Source organism: Schistocerca cancellata, chromosome 2, assembly GCF_023864275.1.
Source record: "Schistocerca cancellata isolate TAMUIC-IGC-003103 chromosome 2, iqSchCanc2.1, whole genome shotgun sequence".
NCBI lineage: Eukaryota > Metazoa > Arthropoda > Insecta > Orthoptera > Acrididae > Schistocerca > Schistocerca cancellata.
Genome location: NC_064627.1, coordinates 658,502,216 through 658,515,200, shown reverse-complemented (window position 1 = coordinate 658,515,200; position 12,985 = coordinate 658,502,216). Strand labels below are relative to the sequence as shown.

Below are 12,985 nucleotides of genomic sequence, written 5' to 3'. Positions count from 1 at the left end.
GGAAGTGCAGAGGCAAAGATGTTGTTGAATGACAGGTGAGGTATGAGTGGCGGCAACTTGAAATTAGCGGAGATTGAGGCCTGGTGGATAACGGGAAGAGGGGATATACTGAAGGGCAAGTTCCCATCTCCGGAGTTCGGATAGGTTGGTGTTAGTGGGAAGTATCCAGATAACCCGGACGGCGTAACACTGTGCCAAGATGTGCTGGCCGTGCACCAAGGCATGTTTAGCCACAGGGTGATCCTCATTACCAACAAACACTGTCTGCCTGTGTCCATTCATGCGAATGGACAGTTTGTTGCTGGTCATTCCCACATAGAATGCGTCACAGTGTAGGCAGGTCAGTTGGTAAATCACGTGGGTGCTTACACACGTGGCTCTGCCTTTGATCGTGTACACCTTCCGGGTTACAGGACTGGAGTAAGTGGTGGTGGGAGGGCGCATGGGTCAGGTTTTACACCGGGGGCGGTTACAAGGGTAGGAGCCAGGGGGTAGGGAATGTGGTTTGGGGATTTCATAGGGATGAACTAAGAGGTTATGAAGGTTAGGTGGACAGCGGAAAGACACTCTTGGTGGAGTGGGGAGGATTTCATGAAGGATGGATCTCATTTCAGTGCAGGATTTGAGGAAGTTGTATCCCTGCTGGAGAGCCACATTCAGAGTCTGATCCAGTCCCGGAAAGTATCCTGTCACAAGTGGGGCACTTTTGTGGTTCTTCTGTGGGAGGTTCTGGGTTTAAGGGGGTGAGGAAGTGGCTCTGGTTATTTGCTTCTGTACCAGGTCGGGAGGGTAGTTGCAGGATGCGAAAGCTGTTATCAGGTTGTTGGTGTAATGGTTCAGGGATTCCGGATTCTGAAGGCTGAAATAACCAGAGCCACTTCCTCACCCCCTCAAACCCAGAACCTCCCACAGAAGAACCACGTAAGTGCTCCACTTGTGACAGGATACTTTCCGGGACTGGATCAGACTCTGAATGTGGCTCTCCAGCAGGGATACGACTTCCTCAAATCCTGCTCTGAAAGAGATCCATCCTTCATGAAATCCTCCCCACTCCACCAAGAGTGTCTTTCCGCCGTCCACCTAACCTTCGTAACCTCTTAGTTCATCCCTATGAAATCCCCAAACCACCTTCCCTACCCTCTGGCTCCTACCCTTGTAACCGCCCCGGTGTAAAACCTGTCCCATGCACCCTCCCACCACCACTTACTCCAGTCCTGTAACCCGGAAGGTGTACACGATCAAAGGCAGAGCCACGTGTGAAAGCACCCACGTGATTTACCAACTGACCTGCCTACACTGTGACGCATTCCATGTGGGAATGACCAGCAACAAACTGTCCATTCGCATGAATGGACACAGGCAGACAGTGTTTGTTGGTAATGAGGATCATCCTGTGGCTAAACATACCTTGGTGCACGGCCAGCACATCTTGGCACAGTGTTACGCCGTCAGGGTTATCTGGATACTTCCCATTAACACCAACCTATCCGAACTCCGGAGATGGGAACTTGCCCTTCAATATATCCTCTCTTCCCGTTATCCACACACAAAATTCAAGCTTTCGCAACAAACTGTTGGCTCATCAGGAAAGAGGGAAGGAGAGGGAAAGAGAAAAGGATGTGGGTTTTAAGGGAGAGGGTAAGGAGTCATTCCAGTCCCGGGAGCAGAAAGACTTACCTTAGAGGTAAAAAAGGACGGGTATACGCTCGCACACACACACATATCCATCCACACATATACAGACACAAGCAGACATATTTAAAGACCACCTGGTATGAAAAAAGGCGAAAAAGTGTTGGTTAAGTTGATCCTGTGGTGAACTTGGGTTGGTAGACAGCTATCTGCAAAAAGGTTTGGTGGTTGTGTTGCCGGTAAATCACGTTAAAGGACGGAGAAATTCGGGAAAATATACCACATATACCATATATGTGTGGATGGATATGTGTGTGTGTGCGAGTGTATACCCGTCCCTTTTTCCCCCTAAGGTAAGTCTTTCCGCTCCCAGGACTGGAATGACTCCTTACCCTCTCCCTTAAAACCCACATCCTTTCGTCTTTCCCTCTCCTTCCCTCTTTCCTGATGAGGCAACAGTTTGTTGCGAAAGCTTGAATTTTGTGTGTATGTTTGTGTTCGTTTGTGTGTCTGTCGACCTGCCAGCACTTTCATTTGGTAAGTCACATCATCTTTGTTTTTAGGTATATTTTTCCTTCGTGGAATGTTTCCTTCTATTATATATATATATATATATATATATATATTTTAGAGGGAAACATTCCACGTGGGAAAAATATATCTAAAAACAAAGATGATGAGACTTACCAAACAAAAGCGCTGGCAGGTCGATAGACGCACAAACAAACACAAACATACACACAAAATTCAAGCTTTCGCAACAAACAGTTGCTTCATCAGGAAAGAGGGAAGGAGAGGGAAAGACGAAAGGATGTAGGTAGGTTTTAAGGGAGAGGGTAAGGAGTCATTCCAATCCCGGGAGTGGAAAGACTTACCTTAGGGGGAAAAAAGGACAGGTATACACCGCACACACACACATATCCATCTGCACATACACAGACACAAGCAGACATGCAAAGATAATTACCCCCAATTAGGAAAACAAATAAAAAATTCAAAAAATAATAAAAAAATAAAAAAGTGTTTTACAGAAGGGGAAAACTACTTTACAAGAAACGCCCCCCCCCCTCTCTCTCTCTCTCTCTCTCTCTCTCTCTCTCTCAAGTTGGAAAATATAAACACTCACACAGCGATAACTGATGTCCACCACTATCAAAACAGAAAATACGAATGCATCCCACAGTAGCAAAACAAACTGTCCAAAATGGTGAGAAGTCAGTGATACCTCCCAATACAGAAGTGTAAATGCGTGAAGTGTAGCGAAAGTGTTGTGTGCAAATGCAAATACTCAACACACACACACATGGAAGACAAGGGAGGGGGGAATGCTGAGTAACGAAAAGAATAAAAACTGTTTATAGTAAGAATATGCGAAGTATGCTAACTGTTTATGATCAAAACAAACAAAATTATACGAAGAAAAAACCATATTGTTACAGTGACACTGAAGATTCTTTAGAGTAAAGCAAAACACGTCTGTTAAAAAGACTTATTACAGTTGCTAAAGATGGATATTAAGCTATAAAACTTGTACATGTGCAGCTGCAGAAAAAAGGAGGCCAAAAAACAAAGAAGACGACATACTTACGAAATTTTCTTTATTTGTAGATAACTTTTTGATTTTTGGTTCACATTTCAGCCTTAAGCAAGTACAAGCCAGCTACAGTTCTGACTAAAGGATCTCACATTAAAAACAGAATTTAAATGCTTTGCAGACAAAAATATGTTGTGTTGGTTTTAATGATTTGTGTCGTGTTTCTAATCCTTCAGAACTTAAATTTACAGTGACATTGAGGTTTCAGGTATTTCACTTTTGATCAGGAGCTTACATCATGACTGTCTCACTTTAGAAACTTAGAAATTAATTCACTCAAAGCACTTAATGTTTTGAAAAGTATTACACCCTGACCATGGGAAGCAGAACAAGCCTGCCATTTTCAGTTTTATAGAGCTTTTGTGTGTGTTCTCTGTTTCATTATGGTTACATGGCGTACACATTTGACAGACCATCATACTTTAAGGTATTGGATGCAGTCCACCATGATGGTGCTTTGTTACCACAGGAGAGCTTATAGTGAGCCCTGTTTCCTGCTTTAACACTGAAGCTGGCCAGGCACCACTTTATATTTGGTGACAACTACTCGCATTATTACAAGAATGCAAAATATATGCTGTACTTCAGATGTGTGCATCCCATGCTGTTACTGACCCATCCATGGAGTGATATTGCTTTAAGCAATATCTGTGCAATGAGTCATTTAGAATCTGTGCAACGAGTCATATTTTGGGAATAGTTGTGCTGAATAATAAGTTATATGCAAAGAGTGAAATAAATCAATAACTTGACTTCTGGAAGGACTAATTTTAGAAAAGAAGACACTAAAAATGTGACTTTTAGACATTTGTTTGGCAATGTTTTAGATAAGCACAATGTATGGGTGACAATAGAGGCAGAAGGTGCTTTGGCTACTGGGTAGTCTTCACTGATTGTCTCTTCAGACTTCACCTGTCAGATACATTTACAGTGTACCACTCTGAGATACACGTGATATGGATTGGACGAGAAAAATCCGAGGGAAGTGTCTGATCTTATCCTCTTGGCAGTCTGAGGTCCCTTCAGGAAATGTATCCAGTAGACACTCGTCTTTCGTTACAACAGCATGGGAATGAGGTTGTATTCTGATGGTTGCCAGAACACCCAGGAATATGCTGATGAAACTGAACTGACAGACACTTGAAGATCAACACAAACTATTCTGTGATGGCCTATTTGCAAAGTTTCGAGAAACAGCTTTTAAATTATGAATCTAGGAATATATTGCAACTACTTGGATGCCCTTAACCCAGACAAATAAAGAAATATATTGTAAGTAGTTCAGTTATGACCTGGCTGTTCATAGTTACTCAGCAGCAATTGGAACATCTCTTCTTCTTTAAAGAAGGGAAAAAACTCCAATCAAAAGAAAACCAAAGCAAAGAAGGACCATGCAGCATCAGACCTGACAGTTTTTGAGATCTCCAACAACGAAAAGCCTGCTCTGGGTGTCAGAATAAATCTTAATGAGTCAATTATCCATTCAATAATCCATTCACTAATAATTGTAAACTCCTCTTCTCAGTGTAAGGGAAAAAGTGTAGGATAAGGAAAGGTTGAATCATCGAAAAGTGTACTACATTATATTCCAACAAATGTATTTGGGGACAAAGTAGAGGAACTGAACCTCCAGGAACATGAAACACCAAGTTGTATATGCCGACAGGAAACCTGTTTCGAAGTCACTGATATACCTTTACTTAAGGGCTGCAACATACACAGGAAGGACGATATTAGTGAAGAGTAGACTGACAGTGGGGATGAATCTATCAGTCGGTGACACATACTACTCTTTCCAAATCTCCCTTGCTTAGAGACCAATGTAGTTATTGTACTTCTTAGCAGCATTGCAATATATTTTATTGGTTTATATTAAAGCTCTATTGTAGAAACTCTATGGATGTTTGCATAAAGGTACATACATCTACATACATACTTTGCAAGCCACCATATAGTGCTTGGTGGAGGGCAGAACATACCATTATTAGTTATTTCTTTTCCTGTTCCACTCACAAATAGAGTAAAGGACACAGACTGTCTGTATGACCCCATTCAGTCCCTGATTTCTCTTATCTTTGTGGTCCAAACATTACATGTATAGGTTTTCCGTGATTTCCCTAAATCGTTTCAGGCAAATGCTGGGATGGTTCCTTTGAAAGGATACGACCAATTTCCTTCCCAATCCTTCCCTAACCCGAGCTTGCGCTCCGTCTCTAATGACCTCATTGTTGACGGGACGTTGAACACTAACCACCACCACCATTACATGTATTTTGCCAGCAGTAGAATCGTTCTACAGTCAAGCTCAAATTTCGGTTATCTAAATTTCTTCGATAGTGCCTCGCGGAAAGAATGTTGTCTTCCCTCCAGGGATTCTGATTCGAGTTCACAAGGCACGTCCATAATACTTTTGTGCTAATCGAACCTACTGGTAACAAGTCTAGCTTTGTACTTCTGAATTACTTGAACATCTTCCTTTAATCTGAGCTGGTGGGGATCAAAAACACTTCTGCAGTACTCAAAAATGGGTCACATTTGTGTTCTGTACGCTGTCTTCTTTATAGATGACCTACACATTCCAAAAATTCTCGCAATAAACTGAAGTTGACAATTCATCTTTCCTCCTACCGACCTGATGTGCTCATTTCTTTTCGTATCATTTTACAACATTAGCCTAGCTATTTAATTAATGAAACTGTGCCAAGTAGCACATCATAAATGCTGTATTCAAACAGTACAGGATTGTGTTTCCTATTTATCATTTTTCTTCATTTAGAGTGAGCTGCTATTCATAACAGTGACTAGTAGTTTTGTCTAAGTCATCCTGTATCCTCCTGTTGGCACTCAATGATGAAACCTCCCCATACACAATAATGTCATCAGCAGACAGCCGTAAATTTTCACTCACCCCGTCAATCAGATCATTTATTATATGGTGAATCGGAGTAGTCCTATCACAATTCCCTTGGGTACTCCTGATGATACCTTTGTTTGTGATGAACAGTCATTGTCGAGGAAAGATATTGGGTTTTATTACTTAAGAAGTCTTCGAGCCACTTGCATATCTGGGAACCTAATCCGTATGCACATATCTTCAACAACAGTCTGCAGTGGGGCATTGTGTTAAAATCTTTCTACAAATCTAGAAGTATGGAAGAAAGAAGTGCAGTATAGCACCATAGGCTAAAAAGATAAAGTATCCAGTGTAGAAATGTCCAGGCAAGAGCAGTTCATGGCACAACTTATGATATCAGAGTCACAACTAAACAGCTGAGAAAAAGCCCAAGCATAAACATGTCCATAGTGATAATTCCATATACTGGCATAGTGAGAACGTAATAATAGCTCCAACACTAGATGTTGCATTTGCTATAATTGCAGATTTGCCCCCTTTACTTGCAAACAGCTGCCTAGTGGGTTGGCAAAGAGATGCAACACGGAGTGGCACTAATGGCTGCATCTGGAGTTGTGCCCTTGGCTATATGAGAATAGCTGCGAGCTCTTCCATATTGCTCTCGGGCAGCACTATCAAAGTGTTTTTATATCTGTCTTCAAGTGAATCTTTGATTGGAAAAATATGATACTGTCTCAGTAAACTCTCTCACGCATTGAACTTACATGATGTATTCAATGCACATAACATGATACCACCAAGTGGTTGAAGTTATTGAGAGACTCATTTGACTATAACAATGAAAACAATCAATTATTGATAAATTATTTAATTGGATAGATAAAAAATCTACTCACCAAGTGGCGGCAGAACACACACATAAGACTGTTCTGATTGGCAAGCTTTCTGAGGCAGTGGCTCCTTCTTCAGGCAGAAGGGTTGAAGGGGAAGGAAGAAGGGTGAAGGAAAAGGACTGGAGAGGTCTAGGAAAAGGGCTAGATTTTGGGAAAGTCACCCAGAACTGCAGGCAGGGGAGACTTACCATACGGGATGAGAAGGAAAGACTGATTGTTGGGGGCTGCATCGGATGAGATTTGAAAACCCGAGAGCTTAAAGGTGGAAGACAGGATAATATACAAGACAGAGATTACCACTAAAACATCACGCACGAATTTATAAGAGTGAAAGCTGAGTGCATTGTACATATTCACTCCTTTTCAGTTTTCTACATCTTTCATTGTCTTTCCCGTCTATTTTTCACTGGCCCCCTCCCACCTCCATTGCTCTCCACAGCAGTTGAATTTCATGGAGGCACAATTCCTTCCTGATCACCACCACCACCACCACCACCACCACCACCACTACTTCCCATCCCCCATCATGGGTAAATTTCTTATTTTAATTTTGGTTGTATATCGTGTAATTTATGTGTTACCACTATTACCAGACTTCCCTATAAATCCATTCTGTATTTATATTTCAGTACAAAGTGTCAGAAGATGGTCACAGTCTGACGGAAACCGGTTATCATTAAAAATAGATATTGCATTACAGTCAAGACTGTTTCTAATCTATTTTAAAATATTTTAGCCTCTCCAAGAGAAATGTTCTTACAAATTATTCATTGTGTAGATCTGTTTCATTTGAAGAACATAGGGCAGAAAAATCCCTAGATGTGGTACACAAACAGTGGGGTGCCCCTTTCACATGATGGTAAATGGGTGCATACACTGTAAGTTGCACTAGAGTTTAAATTAAAATTTGTATTGCAGTTGTTGTCTCTTACTCTAAGTAGCTTTGTCTTTTACAAAATCAAAGTTTAGGAAGGTCACGCAGGACCATAAACAGCATTAGAGACCCTAACAAAGGACTCCCATGAATCACTGGTATGCATACTCCTGTGGTTCATACTCTGAAGTGGTGGTGCTGAATATCCCTCCATGGCTTGTTTGATACATACCAAACTAAGAATCCAAGGGTCTTAGATTTGATCACTGTTCAGTCTTAAGATTGATTTTTTTTACAGAGTTCATGTTAATCTGTAGGCCTCTGTGTAATGGACTGGGCAATGAGTTTAACAGTTGGAGGATGTCACTTGCACACCACCTCCAATAGGACTAAGCTTAGTGAAGCTCTGTGTTTCAAACCAACCATTGAGTTGAAGAGAGCTTTACTTTTTTTGCAGTGGTTTTGAAGATCATGAAAACAGTAGAATGCTCCCAGGTTGCAAAGATAGCAAAAGAGTTGTTACAAATGGAGTTAAAGTAACAAAGCAGAAACGGGTAGTGCTGTCAAATTTAAATGAACTTTATGTAGCTTTCAAAAATTCTCATCCTGAATGCAAAATTGGAAGGTCAAAATTTTGTGACTTCTGCCCTAAGTGGTGTATTTTGGCTGGATCCTCAGGGACACACTCCTTGTGTGTTTGTTTATATCATCAAAATGTCAAATTGATGATTACAGGTGCAAAACTCAGTGATCTTAACTACAAAGTGTTACTGGATTTCATGGTCTGTGACACTAACAGTTATGACTGCATGATGAGTTTGTGTAATAAATGCCCTGGTAAGGAAACCGTTATTGAATTGTTTCACGAATATGATGAGGAAATTCCAGACAGTATTATCTTCAAACAGTGGGTCACAACTGACAGGGCAGAAATGAGAACAATGGTTAAATCTCAGGAAGAGTACTTTGGAATCTTTAATTGATAACTTACAAAAACTCAGAAGTCACCACTATGTTTCTAAAATCCATAGTAAGTTTTTGAAGGACAAAAAAGCACAACTTCATGAAACTGAATGATAGCACTAGCTGATTTTACAGAAAATTTTACATTTGTGATTCGGGATGCAATACAAGGGTACCACTGGGTCAATGACCATGCAACAGTGCATCCATTTATTCTCTACTTTAAAAATGAGAAGGATTAAGTATGCAATTTGCATTCTAAGTGACTATTTGGAGCACAAAACTTTGGCTGTACATGTGTCAAAAGTATGTAATAAATTACATAAAAGAAAGTTTTCCCAAGGTTGAGAAGCTGATGGAAGTGCTAGTCAGTATAAGAACAAAAAGAATTTTTCAAATCTGTGCAACCACAAATTAGACTTTGGGTTGGAGGCTGAATGGCACTTTTTTGCATCTTGCCATGGGCAAACATGCATGTGATGGAGTAGGAGGTACAACAAAACATGAAGTAATTAAAGCCAGCCTACAAAGACCAACCACAGACCAAATTCTCCCAGCACAGGGCATATATGTCTTTTGCAAGGATAATATTAAAGGCATTACCTCTTTTCTGATCAAGAAAGGAGAACTGGTTGTGCATATGAAAACAACACTTCAAACCAGATTTGAAAACTGTATAGCAATAAAAGGAACAAGGAATTTCCACAAATTCCTTGGCGTTACAGGATACTTAGTTCGATGCTTTGCAACATCAGAAACCAAAATTTATGAGGATCATTGTGTCAGTAAAATTACATCTCTGTCTTTAATCTTGAATGACATAGTGGCATGTGTGTATGATAGGCAGTGGTGGTTTGCAGAGGTTGAAAGAATAAGTTTGGACAACAATGATGTTTTTGTGCATTTTTACCACCCTCTGGCCCAAAAACATTATTCAAGAAATCTACTAGTGACAAAGTTTGGATACCAATGAAAAATGTTTTAAGGAAACTTTCAGTGCTTGAACTTACCACAGCAACTGGGAGGTCTTATTCTATACCACAGAAGCTGTCTGAAGAAATAAGTGTTCTTAACATTCACCACCATGGCTTAGGAACACTCGCATCTTGAAGGATGTTAGTTGAAAATATTTGTTTTAAGGATGTCAAAATAATATAAATGTTAATTTTAGTGATGTTTCCACTTTTTGTATATAATTCAGTACTTTACATTAATAGTAATTGATTATATTCCGCCAATATCACACATGAATAGGCAACAGCCATAAGATCAGTTGTAGAGTAATGTGAATTATCTCCTCATTTTCAAAAATTCATAACATTGTTCACAGTCAGATGTCAACATTGAAATTTTTACAGTACATTGCTATCATATAGGCGTACAAACTGTGCAGAAATCATATTTTTATATTCAGTCTGCCTGAGATAACTAACCCCAAACTTTACAAAAAATGAAAATTTTCAAATTTCAAAAATTAAAAAAAAAGAATAAATAAATAAAGGAAACATTTGTGCATTCTTGCTCTATATGAGGCTAGTAATGTACGTTATCTAACTATAGGAAAAAATAGACTCTCATAAATCAATCCTTGTTTGTTATTTTTTGGGCCTAAAAAGTGGTTTTTTGAAAATTTGGATACAAACTTTGGAGGTCATTTTGACTGGCTATTTTTGAATTTAGGGTATTTTGTGTAATAGATAATGTTGTAGCGGACACTTTTCTAAAAACAATTATGTCAAGTTCAGTGTTGTAACTTAACCCAGTGCAGAGATTTTTGCTAATGTCTCTAAACTGAAACATCGTCGTGCGCTTACAAACGAAAAGGGCCGCCATTCAGTAAAGATGAAAGGTAAATTTTTTTAAAAACTGTTTTGAACTTCTCAATTATAGGGTAATCACATATAAAGAAATTAAAATATTTAAAAATGGTGAAGCAACCAACTTAATTTTTATTGGACCACTCTATTTGGATTGACCCCCAAAGTAGTTTTGAACACTTTGGATTTAGTGTTAGTGTATATGATTTGTGAATGAAGACAACTAACAAATGATCACTGAATCTGAACAGTTTTGTAATGTGAGCAATTTGCCAGATTTGAAATTCATGTTAGTAATGTTGTTGTCATCTTCAGTCGAAAGATTGAATTGCTGCAGCTCTCCATGTTACTCTATTTTCTGCAAGTCTCTTCATCTGTGAATAACTACTACAACCTACATACTCCTGAATCTGCTACTGTAATCATCTCTTGGTCTCCTTCTATAATTTTTACTGCCTATACTTCCCCCAATACTAAATTGGTGACCCCTTGATGTCTCAGAATGTGTCCTATGAACAGAAGCCTTCTTTCAGTCAAGTTGTGCCACAAATTTCTTGCTTCCCCAATTCTATTCAGTACCTTTTCATTAGTTACGTGATTGCCCATCTAATCTTCAGCGTTGTTCAGTAGTACCACTTTATGTTACAACCATTATTTGTTTAAGTTGCATATTTTCATGATTGGTCTTTTGATTACTGACATGGCTTTTATAAACTGTTACGAAGTGAAACACTTGGAACTTTATTTTTTGTAGTTTCAGTATCCATCAAAACAAATATTCGTAATGTAGATTCAATACCATTCTTTGTATATGTTAAATGTTTCTTTTGAAGTAACGGTTAGTATATTAACTGACATAGGAAATTGGACAGATAAAGATTACCATCAGATAATTCCACAAAAAATGTTTTATTATAAAGTGAGGGAAGCAATAGTAGATCAAAATGACTGAAAAGTAATACTGGAAAAGGTAATCACAAATCGATTTAATGAGGCCATTCTATTAAGATAAAAGTCATACATGGTTGTGAATGTTGTAGCGTAAGGAGAATGTTCGTGCAATTTTGTATTGCAGCATTTACTCTTTCACAGTTACCAAAATAAACTCACACATACATATGCAGTAGCTTAAATGTATCTTGCTTGTGGAACCAAGCAGTTGACCAGTTTGTACTGTTGTATTAGTGATTCTGTATTTCAAAAAAAGCTTTATTACTGCCATTCTGAATCATTAGTGTCTTGTCATGTATGTTATAAGGTTACATAAAACAAGAGGGATACAGGTGCTACTACTTCTAGCAAGAGGCTGTTTAGCTTGATACCACAATTTATGTTAGTAAAAGGATTTAAGTTATTTATTCGGTCCTAGGTTTGATTAGCTTTATTAGCTTTCTGTGCTACTTGCCATGACACCAGTTTTGTTACCTTCAGGCTTTACTAGCTTAACTGCCATTTGAGAATGGTGTGTGCATTTTATGTAAGAGACTTCCTTTTGTATGATGTAAGTTAAATTTTTAACAGACTTCTGAAAGTGCAGTTATTGATTGGATTAACATATTTTGCAGGCATTTTTGAAACAAGAAGAAAGTAAATAAGTGAGAATGTTTTCCATATGTAAGTTAACTCATCCTGCCACAGCTGTGGAACATGCATTGACATGTCATTTTTTTAATAAGACTGAGAAATCTCTTGTGGTCGCTGGTGCCAATATTATCCGTGTGTTTCGGCTAATTCCTGATGTTGACCCTAATTCAAAGGAAAAATTTACAGGTATGTAAAAAATTGTTTTCAGAGAGAGGTTCACTGATATGATGAAATTATTTTCATGACTGGTACATGCTAATGGCAGATAAGCTACATAAAACTAATTTTATGAATTATTTTTCGCATTAAAATTGTTGATCATTTGCTGATCGGTAGTGCTGTAAACAAACTTCTCCCTGATCAGTAAAAGCTCCATAAATGTGAATGGAGGTATGATTTGTAATGAAAATTATGATGTTACTTCAAACTATTACACAAGCATGGAAAAGTTTCATTTTACATCATGGGGATAGTTCAGTTTGTTGCTTTTAGTGTTCATTTTTGGAAATGCAGATTGCTTTCTGTTGTGTGCCACAGACTAAATGCACTAGGAACTTTTCTCTACTTCAGGCCAAAAATAAACTCGAAGGCAATACCCACTTTCTCAGGAGATAATTGTCTTCTAATGCCATGTGTCAACTTTAATATCACCGACTGACGGCGCCCCACCTCCCCCTCCCCCTTTCCTTCCTTTCATCTATTGATTTCCCCACACCTTATTTTCTCCTGTCACAAACTGTTGTTTTGATATTATGTCGGTAAAGTACTTCTTCT

General features: G+C 38.9%; 1 protein-coding gene across 2 annotated transcripts in view; it reads left to right on the top strand.

Moving 5' to 3' along the window:
* Positions 1–12,985, top strand: part of LOC126162339 (cleavage and polyadenylation specificity factor subunit 1) — a 316,445-nt gene that overhangs the window by 15,997 nt on the left and 287,463 nt on the right. For both annotated transcript variants that reach the window (XM_049918776.1, XM_049918777.1), the window contains exon 2: positions 12,193–12,397. In XM_049918776.1, the coding sequence (XP_049774733.1) occupies positions 12,229–12,397 (169 nt within the window). In that variant the 5' untranslated portion in view covers positions 12,193–12,228. The remainder of the gene's footprint in view (positions 1–12,192; positions 12,398–12,985) is intronic.